Here is a 16,167-nt window from a genome sequence, read left to right as displayed (position 1 = left end):
TGAGTACAGTATTGTCACCATTCAGTCTTCTAAACAAAGTAAAAAGTTACCAAGCACAGATATGTTTAACCAACCATTACCCAGCTACCAATCAGGTAGCAAAATAATTTCTTTACTTCTGGAAGGAAAGTTTATTTTACACCATATATATGGCAGTAGCTTTCGTTTTTTTTTTTTTACATTTTACATTATAAATTTTTATGTCTTATATGGGATGTTTTCTAAAATATATAGCTCTTCTAAAATTGTAAACTGATATTTAGTATAACATTAATAAATTTTTACAGGGACACCTATGATTGTCAAAGCACTTTTAGAAACTTAAATTTAAATGACCATAAAACTTGAAAAGTTGTCTTTATGATATTTCTAAAAAAGCTATTTTTTCCTGCCATTGTGTTTGCTTCCTGAAAGTCCAAAGTAAACCTTCTCGTTATTTATTATTTATTATTATTATATTTTAAGTTCTGGGTTACTTGTGCAGAACATGCAGTTTTGTTACATAGGTATACATGTGCCACGGTGGTTTGCTGCACCCATCAACCCATGATCTACATTAGGTATTTCTCCTAATGCTATCCCTCCCGTAGCCCCCCACCCCCCAACAGGCCCCGGTGTGTGATGTTCCCCTCCCTGTGCCCATACGTTCTCATTGTTCAACTCCCACTTATCAGTGAGAACATGTGGTGTTTGGTTTTCTGTTCCTGTGTTAGTTTGCTGAGAATGATGGTTTCCAGCTTCACTCATATCCCTGCAAAGGACACGAACTCATTCTTTTTTATGGCTGCATAGTATTCCGTGGAGTGTATGTGCCACATTTTCTTTCTTTCTTTTTCTTTCTTTCTTTCTTTCTTTCTTTCTTTCTTTCTTTCTTTCTTTCTTTCTTTCTTTCTTTCTTTCTTTCCTTCCTTCCTTCCTTCCTTCTTTTCTTTTCTTTTTTCTTTTTTTTGAGACGGAGTTGCACTCTTGTTGCCCAGGCTGGAGTGTAACAGCACAATCTTGGCTCACCACAACCTCCGCCTCCTGGGTTCAAGTGATTCTCCTGTCTCAGCCTCCCGAGTAGCTGGAATTATAGGCATGTGCCACCATGCCCGGCTAATTTTTTGTATTTTTAGTAGAGACAGGGTTTCTTCATGTTGGTCAGACTAATCTCAAACTCCCGACCTCAGGTGATCTGCCCCTCTCGGCCTCCCAAAGTGCTGGGATTACAGGCGTGAGCCACTGTGCCTGGACTATGCATGCCACATTTTCTTTATCCAGTCTAAGATTGATGGACATTTGGGTTGGTTCCAAGTCTTTGCTGTTGTGAATAGTGCTTCAATAAACATACATGTGCATGTGTCTTTATGGTAGAATGATTTATAATCCTTGGGGTATATATCCAGTAATGGGATTGCTGGGTCAAATGGTATTTCTAGTTCTAGATCCTTGAGAATTGCCACACTGTCTTCCACAATGATTGAAGTGTAAAAGCATTCCTATTTCTCTACATCCTCTCCAGCATCTGTTGTTTCCTGACTTTTTAATGATTGCCATTCTAACTGGCGTGAGATGGTATCTCATTGTGGTTTTGATTTGCATTTCTCTAATGACCAGTGATGATGAGTTTTTTTTCATATGTTTGTTGGCTGCATAAATGTCTTCTTTTTTTCTTTTCTTTTCTTTTCTTTTTTTTTTTTTTTTTGAGATGGAGTTTTGCTCTTTTGCCTAGGTTGGAGTGCAGTGGCGCAATCTCAGCTCACTGCAACCTCCACCTTCCAGTTTCAAGTGATTCTCCTGCCTCAGCCTCCTGAGTAGCTGGGATTACAGGTGCCTGCCACCACGCCCGGCTAATTTTTGTATTTTTAGTAGAGACAGTGTTTCCCTACGTTGGCCATGGAAGTCTTGAACTCCTGACCTTGTGATCTGCCTGCCTCAGCCTCCTAAAATGTTGGGATTACAGGCATGAGCCACTGTGCCTGGCCAGATGTCTTCTTTTGAAAAGTGTCTGTTCATATCCTTCGCCACTTTTTGATGGGGTTGTTTTTTTTCTTGTAAATTTGTTTATGTTCCTTGTAGATTCTGGATATTAGCCCTTTATCAGATGGATAGATTGCAAATATTTTCTCCCATTCTGTAGGTTGCCTGTTCACTCTGATGATAGTTTCTTTTGCTTTGCAGAAGCTCTTTAGTTTAATTAGATCCCATTTGTCTATTTTGGCTTTTGTTGCCATTGCTTTCGGTGTTTTAGTCATGATGTCTTTGCCCATGCCTATGTCCTGAATGGTATTGCCTAGGTTTTCTTCTAGGGTTTTTATGGTTTTAGGTCTTATATTTAAATCTTTAATACATCTTGCGTTAATTTTTATATAAGGTGTAAGGAAGGGGTCCGGTTTCAGTTTTCTGCATATGGCTAGCCTGTTTTCCCAACACCATTTATTAAATAGGGAATCCTTTCCCCATTGCTTGTTTTTGTCAGGTTTGTCAAAGATCAGATGGTTGTATATGTGTGGTGTTATTTCTGAGGCCTCTGTTCTGTTCTATTGGTCTGTATCTCTGTTTTGGTACCAGTACCATGCTGTTTTTGTTACTGTAGCCTTGTAGTATAGTTTGAAGTCAGGTAGTGTGAAGCCTTCAGCTTTGTTCCTTTTGCTTAGAATTGTCTTGGCTATATGGGCTCTTTTTTGCTTCCATATGAAATTTAAAGTAGTTTTTTTCCAATTCTGTGAAGAAAGTCAATGGTAGCTTGATGGGAATAGCATTGAATCTATAAATTACCTTGGGCAGTATGGCCATTTTCACGATATTGATTCTTCCTATGCATCAGCATGGAAGGTTTTTTCATTTGTTTGTGTACTCTCTTATTTCCTTGAGTGGTGGTTTGTAGTTCTCCTTGAAGAGGTCCTTCACATGCCTTGTAAGTTGTATTTCTAGGTATTTTATTCTCTATGTAGCATGTGAATGGGAGTTCACTCATGATTTGACTATCTGTCTATTATTGGTGTATAGGAATGCTTGTGATTTTTGCCATTGATTTTGTGTCCTGAGACTTTGCTGAAGTTTCTTATTAGCTTAAGGAGATTTTGGGCTGAGACAATGGGGTTTTCTAAATATACAATCATGTCATCTGCAAACAGAGATAATTTGATTTCCTCTCTTCCTATTTGAATACACTTTATTTCTGTCTCTTGCCTGATTGCCCTGGCAAGAACTTCCAATACTATGATGAATAGGAGTGGTGAGAGAGGGTATCCTTGTCTTGTGTTGGTTTTCAAAGGGAATGCTTCCAGCTTTTGCCCATTCAATATAATATTGGCTGTCGGTTTGTCAGAAATAGCTCTTATTATTTTGAGATATGTTCCATCAATACCTAGGTTATTGAGAGTTTTTAGCATGAAGGGGTGTTGAATTTTATCGAAGGCCTTTTCTGCATCTACTGAGATAATCATTTGGTTTTTGTCATTGGTTTTGTTTATGTGATGGATTACGTTTATTGATTTGCATATGTTGAACCAGCCTTGCATCCCAGGGATGAAGCCAACTTGATCGTGGTGGATAAGCTTTTTAATGTGCTGCTGGATTTGGTTTGCCAGTATTTTATTGAGGAAATTCGCATCAATGTTTATCAGGGATATTGGCCTGAAATTTTCTCTTTTTGTTGTGTTTCTGCCAGGTTTTGGTATCAGGATGATGCTGGCCTCATACAATGAGTTAGGGAGGAGTCCTTGTTTTTCTATTGTTTGGAATAGTTTTAGAAGGAATGCTGCCAGCTCCTCTTTGTACCTCTGTTAGAATTTGGCTGTGAATCCGCCTGGTCATGGGCATTTTTTTTGGTTGGTAGGCTATTAATTACTGCCTTAATTTCAGAGCTTGTTATTGATCTATTCAGAAATTCGACTTCTTCCTGGTTTAGTCCTGGGAGGGTGTGTGTGTCCAGGAATTTATCCATTTATTCTAGATTTTCCCGTTTACTTGTGTAGAGGTGTTTATAGTATTCTCTGATGGGATTTGTATTTCTGTGTGATCAGTGGTGATCTCCCCTTTATCATTTTTTATTGTGTCTATTTGATTCTTCTCTCTTTTCTTATTTGTTAGTCTGGCTAGCGGTCTATCTATTTTGTTAATTTTTTCAAAAAACCAGCTCCTGGATCGAGACCATCTTGGCTAACACGGTGAAACCCCGTTTCTACTAAAAATACAAAAAATTAGCCGGGCGTGTTGGCGGGCGCCTGTAGTCCCAGCTACTTGGGAGGCTGAGGCAGGAGAATGGCGTGAACCCGGGAGGCAGAGCTTGCAGTGAGCCGAGATGGCGCCACTGCACTCCAACCTGGGAGACAGAGCAAGACTCCGTCTCAAAAAAAAAAAAAAAAAAAAAAAAAAAAAAAAAACCAGCTCCTGGATTCATTGATTTTTTTGAAGGATTTTTCATGTCTCTATCTCCTTCAGTTCTGCTCTGATCTTAGTTATTTCTTGTCTTATGCTAGCTTTTGAATTTGTTTGCTCTTGCTTCTCCAGTTCTTTAAATTGAGATGTTAGGATGTCGATTTTAGATATTTCCCACTTTCTCCTGTGGGCATTTAGTGCTATAAATTTTCCTGTAAACACTGCTTTAGCTGTGTCCCAGAGATTCTGGTACATTGTGTCTTTGTTCTCTTTGGTTTCAAAGAACTTATTTATTTCTGCCTTAATTTTGTTATTTACTCAGTAGTCATTCTGAAGCAGGTTGTTCAGTTTCCATGTAGTTGTGTGGTTTTCAGTGAGTTTCTTAATTCTGAGCTCTAATTTGATTGCACTGTGGTCTGAGAGACTGTTTGTTATGATTTCTGTTCTTTTCCATTTGCTGAGGAGTGTTTTACTTCCAATTATGTGGTCTATTTCAGAATAAGTGCTGTGTGATGCTGAGAAGAATGTATATTCTGTTGATTTGGGGTGTAGAGTTCTGTTGATGTCTATTAGGTCTGCTTGGTCCAGAGCTGAGTTCAAGTCCTGAATATCCTTGTTAATTTTCTGTCTCATTGATCTGTCCAGTATTGACAGTGGGATGTTAAAACCTCCCACTATTATTGTGTGGGAGTCTAAATCTCCTTATAGGTCTCTAAGAACTTGCTTTATGAATATGGGTGCTCCTGTATTGGGTGCATATATATTTAGGATTGTTAGCATTGATCCCTTTACCATTATATAATGACCTTCTTTGTCTTTTTTGATCTTTGTTTCTTTAAAGTCCTTTTATCAGAGACTAGGATTGCAACCCCTACTTTTTTTTGCTTTCCATTTGCTTGGTAAATCTTCCTCCATCCCTTTATTTTGAGCCTATGCGTGTCTTCGCACATGAGCTGGGTCTTCTGAATACAGCACACCAATGGATCTTGACTCTTTATCCAATTTGCCAGTCTGTGTCTTTTAATTGGGGCATTTAGCTCATTTACATTTAAGGTTAATATTGTTATGTGTGAATTTGATCCTGTCATTATGATGCTAGCTGGTTATTTTGCCCATTAGTTGATGCAGTTTCTTCATAGTGTCGATGGTCTTTACATTTTGGTATGTTTTTGCAGTGGCTGGTACTGGTTGTTTCTTTCCATATTTAGTACCTGCTTCAGGAGCTCTTGTAAGGCAGGACTGGTGGTGACAGACTCTCTCAGCATTTGCTTCTCTGTAAAGAATTTTATTTCTCCTTCACTTATGAAGCTTAGTTTGGCTGGATATAAAATTCTGGGTTGAAAATTCTTTTCTTTAAGAATGTTGAACATTGGCCCTCACTCTCTTCTGGCTTGTAAGGTCTCTACAGAGAGATCCGCTTTTAGTCCGATGGGCTTCCCTTTGTGGGTAACCCAACCTTTCTCTCTGGCTGCCCTTAATATTTTTTCCTTCATTTCAACCTTGGTGAATCTCATAATTATGTGTCTTAGGGTTGCCCTTCTCAAGGAGTATCTTTGTGTTGTTCTCTGTATTTCCTGAATTTGAATGTTGGCCTGTCTTGCTAGGTTGGGGAAGTTCTCCTTGATAATATCCTGAAGTGTGTTTTCCAACTTGGTTCCATTCTCCCCATCACTTTCAAGTACACCAATCAAATGTAGGTTTGGTCTTTTCATGTAGTCCCATATTTCCTAGAGGCTTTGTTTGTTCCTTTTTATTCTTTTTTCTCTAATCTTGTCTTCATACTTTATTTCATTAGGTTGATCTTCAATCTCTGATATCCTTTCTTCCACTTGATCAATTTGGCTATTGATACTTGTGTATGCTTCACGAAGTTCTCATGGTGTGTTTTTCAGCTTCATCAGGTCATTCATATTCTTCTCTAAACTGGTTATTCTAGTTAGCAATTACTCTAACCTTTTTTTAAAGCTCCTTAGCTTCCTTGCATTGGGTTAAAACATGCTCCTTTAGCTCGGAGGAGTTTGTTATTACCCACCTTCTATAGCCTACTTCTGTCAATTCATCAAACTCATTCTTCATCCAATTTTGTTCCTTTGCTGGCAAAGAGTTGCGATCCTTTGGAGGAAAAGAGGCATTCTGGTTTTTGGAATTTTCAGCCTTTTTGTGCTGGTTTTTCCTCATCTTCGTGGATTTATTTACCTTTGGTCTTTGCCGTTGGTGACCTTTGGATGGAGTTTTTGCGTGGTCATCCTTTTTGTTGATGTTGATGCTATCACTTTCTGTTTGTTAGTTTTCCTTCTAACAGGCCCCTCTTCTGCAGTTCTGCTGGAGTTTGCTGGGGGTTTACTTCAGACCCTGTTTGCCTGGGTATCACCAGCGGAGGCTGGAGAACAGCAAAAATTACTGCCTGCTCCTTCCTCTGGAAGCTTCATCCCAGAGGGGCACCTGCCAAATATCAGCTGGAGCTCTCTTGTATGAGGTATCTCTCTACCCCTGCTGGGAGATGTTTCCCAGTCAGGAGGTATGGGGGTCAGGGACCCACATGAGAAGGCACTCTGTCCCTTACCAGAGCTCGAATGCTGTGCTGGGAGATCCGCTGCTCTCTTTAGAGCTGGAAGGCAGGAATGTTTAAGTCTGCTGAAGCTGCGCCCACAACCGCCCCTTCCCCCACATACTCTGTCCCAGGAAGATGGGAGTTTTATCTATAACCCCTTGCCTGGGGCTGCTGCCTTTCTTTCAGAGATATCCTGCCCAGAGAGGAGGAATCCAGATAGCGGGAGTGGCTTTCAAAAGTCTCTAAAATATCTAAATTGGGGGCATTCTATGTCCAACAGAACATATGAAAAGAAAGCCTATGGGCCCAGTAAATTGAGAGTCACATGCTGGTGAAGACATTGCTAAAAGAAAAAGAAAGTGCTTCTAGAAAGCACCTTATCCCTGAAAAAGATAGGAGAAAAGGAACGAAAATTAACATCCCTAAGGCCACTGTCAGAAAGACTGATGCTGATCATGTCTCCACCTCCTTGTAGTGTGGAACTTACAATTTTTCTAAAGTACTGGTTTCTCAATACCTCTCACTGGCCTACGTGCATATCCAAATGACAAGCTGTTTACTCTTGTTATTCCTTTAGTAATCAAGAGATGATCACTGAGGGGGAAAATATAAAATATAATTTTTAAATATAAAAGCATTCTGGACATATAAAAGTGGTTTTTCAATTTTCAGATGAATTTTTTAAAGTTATGTACAGTTCTTATCAAAATTTATGTGGCCAACATTTCCTGAGTTTTTTAGGACATACATTTGCCAAGTTATCAAAAGTTGTAAATTTACATATGCTTCTTGCTGGTAGGTGGGTAACCCTGGAAGGTCAGGCTTTTAGATAGCCTGAAGAACGTCAGTAGTTATTCTGGCAACAGGATCCAAACTAATATTTTATTCCTGAGGCCAACCCAGTGGCAACAAAGTGATTCGTGGTTGAATTGAATCCAGCTGTATATTTCCCCAACATATTTTAAAAAGCACTGCCCGGTGAGAAGTGTGAATTGTGGTCTAGGTGGAGACAAGGCCAGAGTCAGAGGACATGGCTAAGGCAGTGATGGGAGAAGGGATGCAAAAACAGAAGATGGGGAATCCAGAGTAGTTGGAATGCAGTTTGCAGAACCTGTGAGGATCTTCCACAAGTGTGGGAAGGACTGTAAGAGTAGGCATGGCAGCTTCAAGGACAGTGGGTCTCACCTGTACTATATTTGCTGTAGAGGCAGTATGACATCGAGTTAGAAGCACAAGCCTGGATCCACACTGTCTAGTTTTGAATCCTCTTCTGTCACTCACTAGCTATCTGGTGTTAGACAAGTTACTTAACTGTTCTGTACCTCCGTTTTGGAACTGTAAACTGGGGATAATAGTACGTTGATGAAAAGAGTCAAATTCTTTAAAATATTTGAATTTTTATGAGTAACAAATGGCCTGTGACACAGTCCCACGAGAGTCTGTCTCAGGTGGTCAGGCTAAACTTGATTTTATGCATTTTAGGGAGACATAAGACATCAATCAATATATGTAAGTTGTACATTGGCTTGGTCTGGAAAGGCAGGACAACTGGGAACAGGGGCTTCCAGGTTGTAGGTGGATTCAAGAATTTTTTAAGTGGCAGTAAATTGAAAGGGTTAAGTTATTGTCTGAAGATCTAGAATCAATACAAGGGAATGTCTGGGTTAAGACAAGGGGTTGTGGAGACCAAGGTTCCCATTATGCAGATAGAATCAATAGAAGGGAATATTTCTTATCAGACTTAAAGAGTCTGTTCTATCAGTCTTAAGGTGCCTGTTTTAATGTTAATACTGGTCAGCTGTGTTTGAATTCCAAAGAGGGGAGAGTATAATGAGGCATATCCAGCCCCCCATCCCCCTGACCTTATCATGGCCTGAACTAGTTTTTCAGGTTTACTTCAGAATACCCTTGGCCAAGGGGAGGGTCCATCAGCTGGCTGGGTGGCTTAGAATTTTATTTTTGATTTACAAATAGTACCCATCACATTGGGTTATTGGACATATGAAAGGGATGTATGTGTAAGGCACATGACGGGGGCTCTCAAGTGTTAGCAGTTATAATTCTGACCTAGGTTACCCTAATGTCCAAATGTATTTGTGTTGAAGGTGTTGGGAGTTGCATGCTGTGACAGATGATCTTGATTTTCACTCAGTCTTGAGAGGAGGGCATAGGGGCCTGGTCCATAGCACACTAAATAAAAAATGAAGCAACTATGGGCAGTCAAGATTTAAAGGAGTTTTCAGTTTCAACTCACAGGGAGCTAGGTGAAGGGAAATTAGGGAGAAGTATGAACCCACCTTCAGTCAAAGATATGATAAGCAAAACAAAAGTCACAGCAGAGTTTTTTAAAAATTAAAAAGAAACCCCACATCAAAACACTTGAAATATTGTGACCTAGTTGAAAGAAAGGAATGTGGGCATGAAATGAAGGTTTGGGGGAAGCAATCTTCCTCTGTAGTGAACAGGGGTTGGTCCACAAATGCCCATGGGCCAAATCTGGCCTACTGCTGGTTTGTGTATGATTAACAAGCTACAATTGGTTTTTACATTTTTAAATGATTGAAAAAAATCAAAAGAAGAATATTCATAATACGTGAAAACTATGTGCAATTTACATTTCAGCGTGCATAAATAAAATTTAACACAGCCATGCTCATTTTTTTATGGATTATCTCTAGCTGGTTTCATGCTTCAAGGGCAGAGTTGAATATTTGGGACACAGATTGTACACCCTCTATGCCTTAAATATTTACTCTCTGATCCTTTCCGGAAGTTATTGACCCCTAGTATTAGTGAGTTAAAGCATGGCTGTATTTCTCACTGCTTCGTGTTCCCTGAACACCATTTAATATTTTCTCTCTTTGTAATAATGTATAACATGCATGGAAGCATAATTAGTGCTTTATTTCACTTAACCCTTTACAATGATTATTTTAAAATTAGGATGCTCTTTTTGAAGATTAAAAATTACAGTTTTAGCTATTGCATGCAGGGCTTAATTCCTAGGTAATGGGTTGATAGGTGCAGCAAACCACCATGGCTATATTTACCTACGTAACAAACCTGCACGTCCTGCACATGTATCCTGGAACTTAAAATTTTTAACAATCACAGTTTTGCAGTTTACAGAATTCCACCAGGAAACTCTAAATTACTCTTCAATACCCCGGGGGAAAAAATCCTGCATCTTTCTAAACCACAGACATGTTCTTGTGGGATGAAGGCTGAGGAAACTAGCCTCCAATGTGTAATTTGATTTTCCCCACTCTCTCCTATCTTATGTGTTCAATAAATATCTGTTGAATTGATTTTCATCATGTTGACAGATAAACTTAGTTGGCAAGAATAGGAAAGTTGTTTATTTATTTGTTCTGTGTGAAAATATAGAACTTTCAAAACACCAAGAGCATTTTTAAGTATCTAATGATGTGACACTTTGTTAGAATCTGTACAAAGAAATAGGCAAAAATCACGAATTTATAGTTAATGGGTACTAATGCAGTACATGAGGTCACCCTGCTGTTTTTAATTCTGTCAGTGTGTTTTCTGTAGCGTTTTAAACTTTTACAGTATATGCCACGTTTAATGAGAGAAGGAAAGGATTACATTTGTCTACTGTTATTACTTCTCAGTAGTTAGCAAAGAGATACTCTCTTAACAGTCCCAAAAGATACTATTTTAGTTGCCATTACATTAACATGAAACATTAATATTTGCATGCAAAGTTTTTTTTTCCTTTGGGAATGAAGGGGTTAACTTTAAAAAATGTTAAGAAGGGACAACTGAGGTCCCAAAGAAAATATTTTCTTACAACTCTAAGGCAGAGCCATTTGGCTATTTGGAAGAATTGTTTTATAAGATGGGTTTTTATAGCAATCTTATCCATGCAATCAGTGATGCCTCTGAGCTTGGTCCTATTGGCATCCTGATGAGATTATAATGTAATTTAATACTGACCATTTTAAACATATGATCAACCTTTTCAGACTATTTTTTTCCTGATTTTTCACATGACATTTCCCAATGACATTTACATTTAAAAATGCTCAGTTTATTAAAGATTGAAATCAGAACCAGATGAGAACAGTACCAATTGATTAGGCTACCATAACTTGGCAACCCTGTGTGTTTAGTGTGATCAGTGCTAAAAAGGTGAATTATTCACAGTGTACATAGATGTGTAAACCAGCATATTTTGTAATTTAAATACCCTAAAAAAATTCTACTTTTCTCATAATTGTATTAATGCGTGAAAAGGATGAATCACTCATTCCGGTGATTCAGCAATGGATTTGAACTATCAAGCCATTATAAATATCCTTAAACTGCAATATACTATTTTTAAAAAGTAAAATATGAAAATTTACTTTTCTGGAATAAATACGTAGCATGGAGCCTGGCACATAATAAGTGCAAAGAAAATAGTTTCATGATGATACTTGGTTTTTGGGTTTTTTTGTTTGTTTGTTTGTTTGCTTGTTTGAGACGGAGTCTCACTCTGTCACCAGGCTGGAGTGCAGTGGTGCAATCTTGGCTCACTGCAACCTCTACCTCCTGGGTTCAAGTGACTCTTCTGCCTCAGCCTCCCAAGTAGCTGGGACTACAGGCGTGTGTCACCATGCCCGGCTAATTTTTGTATTTTTAGTAGAGACGGGATTTCACCATGTTGGCCAGGATGGTCTCGAACTCCTGACCTCGTGATCCACCCACCTCGGCCTCCCAAAGTGCTGGGATTACAGGCCTGTGCCACCACACCCAGCCCATGATACTTGTTAAGAATATGGGCTATTGGGGTCAAACTGACTGAGTGTGAATCCTATTTATGTTCTTTACAGATTTTTGATCTATGGCAAAGTTCTCAACCATTCCAGCCCTAGGTCACTGCATCTCTAGATTGGGAATAATAATAGGACCTACTCAATGGGATCAGTAAAAGCATTAAACATGATCGTGCGATGTAAAGTGCTTAACAGTGTCTGAGCTGCAAATTCTAATTCTTAAATGTTCTATCAGTATTACTATATTATTGTTATTATTGTTATCTTCTATCTTCTTAATATGATTTTAATATGAAGTTACATATAAATGCCAGTATAAAAAATAAATTGAATTGTGATACTACAAATTCTAATCCTGAGAGCCTCAGATTACGAGGTTGAACAGTTCCCATTCCCTTTTTAGGTTCAAGCGTTGGCCTTTTCATATATGCTGCTCTGCAGAGGATGCTGGTTGAGTTCTATGGACTGGATGGATGCTTGCTGATTGTGGGTGCTTTAGCTTTAAATATATTAGCCTGTGGCAGTCTGATGAGACCCCTCCAATCTTCTGATTGTCCATTGCCTAAAAAAATAGCTCCAGAAGATCTACCAGATAAATACTCCATTTACAATGAAAAAGGAAAGAATCTGGAAGAAAACATAAACATTCTTGACAAGAGCTACAGTAGTGAGGAAAAATGCAGGATCACGTTAGCCAATGGTGACTGGAAACAAGACAGCCTACTTCATAAAAACCCCACAGTGACACACACAAAAGAGCCTGAAACGTACAAAAAGAAAGTTGCAGAACAGACATATTTTTGCAAACAGCTTGCCAAGAGGAAGTGGCAGTTATATAAAAACTACTGTGGTGAAACTGTGGCTCTTTTTAAAAACAAAGTATTTTCAGCCCTTTTCATTGCTATCTTACTCTTTGACATCGGAGGGTTTCCACCTTCATTACTTATGGAAGATGTAGCAAGAAGTTCAAACGTGAAAGAAGAAGAGTTTATTATGCCACTTATTTCCATTATAGGCATTATGACAGCAGTTGGTAAACTGCTTTTAGGGATACTGGCTGACTTCAAGTGGATTAATACCTTGTATCTTTATGTTGCTACCTTAATCATCATGGGCCTAGCCTTGTGTGCAATTCCATTTGCCAAAAGCTATGTCACATTGGCGTTGCTTTCTGGGATCCTAGGGTTTCTTACTGGTAATTGGTCCATCTTTCCATATGTGACCACGAAGACTGTGGGAATTGAAAAATTAGCCCATGCCTATGGGATATTAATGTTCTTTGCTGGACTTGGAAATAGCCTAGGACCACCCATCGTTGGTAAGATATTTATCTTAAAATCATCCCATTTTACTGTTCTTCCTTGTCATATCTCCAGATATAGAGGTCCAGATTGTAATAGTAGCACAGATTTGTACAAAATAAATCTGCATGGAACATCTCATGGTAATGATTTATTCAAGACTGCTTTGATATAATTGAGAAAGCGAATATGCATGCTCTGGGATTTGTGTTCACTCTTTATTTGGGAGAAACTCAAAATGCCTGCTTTTTTTTTTTTTTTTTTTTTTGGAGACGGAGTTTTGCACTGTCGCCCAGGCTGGAGTGCAGTTGCGTGATCTCGGCTCACCGCAAGCTCCGCCTTCTGGGTTCATGCCATTCTCCTGCCTCAGCCTCCTGAGTAGCTGGGACTAAAGGCACCTGCCACCACGCCCGGCTAATGTTTTTTTTTTTTTTTTTTAGTAGAGACGGGGTTTCACCGTGTTAGCCAGGATGGTCTCCATCTCCTGACCTCGTGATCCCCCCGCCTCGGCCTGCCAAAGTGCTGGGATTAGAGGCGTGAGCCACCGCACCCGGCCTGCCTGCTTATTCTTATCCAAATATTTGAGAGATTCTCTTCTTCTAACTCCCAGTAAACCACGTTGGAAGTAGTGGAGTAATATATATACTAATTATAACTATATATAAAACTGATATAATTAGGGTATGGGATGGATGTTCATACTATTTCCATGAAACTTACTTTTTTTCTTACTGTCTTTTCAGGTTGGTTTTATGACTGGACCCAGACCTATGAGATTGCATTTTATTTTAGTGGCTTCTGTGTCCTGCTGGGAGGTTTTATTCTGCTGCTGGCAGCCTTGCCCTCTTGGGATACATGCAACAAGCAACTCCCCAAGCCAGCTCCAACAACTTTCTTGTACAAAGTTGCCTCTAATGTTTAGAGGAATATTGGAAGACACTATTTTTGCTATTTTATACCATATAGCAACGATATTTTAACAGATTCTCAAGCAAATTTTCTAGAGTCAAGACTATTTTCTCATAGCAAAATTTCACAATGACTGACTCTGAATGAATTATTTTTTTTTACATATCCTATTTTTTATGTAGTGTATGCGTAGCCTCTATCTCGTATTTTTTTCTATTTCTCCTCCCCACACCATCAATGGGACTATTCTGTTTTGCTGTTATTCACTAGTTCTTAACATTGTAAAAAGTTTGACCAGCCTCAGAAGGCTTTCTCTGTGTAAAGAAGTATAATTTCTCTGCCAACTCCATTTAATCCACTGCAAGGCACCTAGAGAGACTGCTCCTATTTTAAAAGTGATGCAAGCATCATGATAAGATATGTGTGAAGCCCACTAGGAAATAAATCATTCTCTTCTCTATGTTTGACTTGCTAGTAAACAGAAGACTTCACGCCAGCCAGGAAATTAAAGTGGCGACTAAAACAGCCTTAAGAATTGCAGTGGAGCAAATTGGTCATTTTTTTAAAAAAGATATTTTAACCTACAGTCACCAGTTTTCATTATTCTATTTACCTCACTGAAGTACTCACATGTTGTTTGGTACCCACTGAGCAACTGTTTCAGTTCCTAAGGTATTTGCTGAGATGTGGGTGAACTCCAAATGGAGAAGTAGTCACTGTAGACTTTCTTCATGGTTGACCACTCCAACCTTGCTCACTTTTGCTTCTTGGCCATCCACTCAGCTGATGTTTCCTGGGAAGTGCTAATTTTACCTGTTTCCAAATTGGAAACACATTTCTCAATCATTCCGTTCTGGCAAATGGGAAACATCCATTTGCTTTGGGCACAGTGGGGATGAGCTGCAAGTTCTTGCATATCCTCCCAGTGAAGCATTTATTTGCTACTATCAGATTTTACCACTATCAAATATAATTCAAGGGCAGAATTAAACGTGAGTGTGTGTGTGTGTGTGCTATGCATGCTCTAAGTCTGCATGGGATATGGGAATGGAAAAGGGCAATAAGAAATTAATACCCTTATTCAGTTGCATTTAACCTTAAGAAAAATGTCCTTGGGATAAACTCCAATGTTTAATACATTGATTTTTTTTCTAAAGAAATGGGTTTTAAACTTTGGTATGCATCAGAATTCCCTGTAGATCTTTTTGAAAATATAGGTACCTGGGTATCATGCATAGAACTTTTAATTCTGCTGGTGTAGGCTGTTGCCCAAACATCTATAATTTTACTGAGCTCTTCAAGTGATTCTGATAACACAGCCTGGATTGAGAATTTTTATAAGATTGGCAATGGAAAAACATTTATTCTTTTAAATAATATATTTTTTAAAACCCAAGAGGTCAGGGGATTTTATAAACAAATAGCCAAGTGTTCTTTAAATAGGAGGCACCCTTCCCATTGTGCCAAAATCATCTTTTCATTTATTTTGAAGTATGTATGATTATTTTATACTTGTATGTTGCCTTTCTTCCAAGGCGCCTGAAGCACTTTATAAACACGAATCCTCACAACACCTCTGTGAGGTAGGTAAATAGTACTTTTCTATGTAGTAAACCTGGAATATGGAGAATTTCATAACAGTTCATTCTACTTAATAATGCAATAATGGAGCTCCAAGATGTCTTGGACTTCTACAACACACTCAGACTTCTGGAAAGTTTTCTGTACCTCATTCTTTAGTCCCTGTCAAGGTTAGTAAATAAAATAAGTGACATAAAAAAAAAAAACTAAACTACTTGTTGTGTTGAAAGTTCCTTTTTGCCAATGTTATGTTCAGGAAACCCAATAACCTGAAAAAGTTTGACTTTGATGTGACATCTTCATATTCATCAATGCTGATAATTGTCCAAAGGCATCTTCACTATGTCTGCTAAATAACATCCAATGTGGGCATTATCTGTTGTCTAGGGGATGAATTTTAAGTTACAATAAAATATTTTTCTTTGTTTTGCATCAGTTTGGTTGCTTTTTCTCCTCTTAGTTCTCCACCCAATTATAGTGACATGTCACTTGAATGTGAAACTATAAATTACCTGGCATAATTCAGACTCTGGAACATGGTTATTGGACAAAAGCATATTCAAAATGCTTAGCTACTTTGACCATTGCCTTCCAAAAAGCTAGTTTATCAGCTTTACCTCTTGTGGTAAAGAGTACTCTGCAGGTCTTAATTCTTAATAATAATTTATAGAATTCTTAATATGTT

General features: G+C 38.5%; 1 protein-coding gene across 9 annotated transcripts in view; it reads left to right on the top strand.

The window, feature by feature from the left end:
* Positions 1–15,914, top strand: part of SLC16A9 (solute carrier family 16 member 9) — a 54,835-nt gene extending 38,921 nt beyond the window's left edge. For all 9 annotated transcript variants that reach the window (XM_055092827.2, XM_034930606.3, XM_055092826.2 and 6 more), the window contains 2 exons: positions 12,095–13,009; positions 13,736–15,914. In XM_055092827.2, coding sequence (XP_054948802.1) covers positions 12,095–13,009; positions 13,736–13,914 — 1,094 coding nt within the window. In that variant the 3' untranslated portion in view covers positions 13,915–15,914. The remainder of the gene's footprint in view (positions 1–12,094; positions 13,010–13,735) is intronic.
* Positions 15,915–16,167: the final 253 nt, after the last annotated feature.

Source organism: Pan paniscus, chromosome 8 (assembly GCF_029289425.2).
Source record: "Pan paniscus chromosome 8, NHGRI_mPanPan1-v2.0_pri, whole genome shotgun sequence".
NCBI classification, from domain to species: domain Eukaryota; kingdom Metazoa; phylum Chordata; class Mammalia; order Primates; family Hominidae; genus Pan; species Pan paniscus.
Note: the sequence above shows the minus strand (reverse complement) of the source record. Positions and strands in the feature narration are given on the sequence as shown.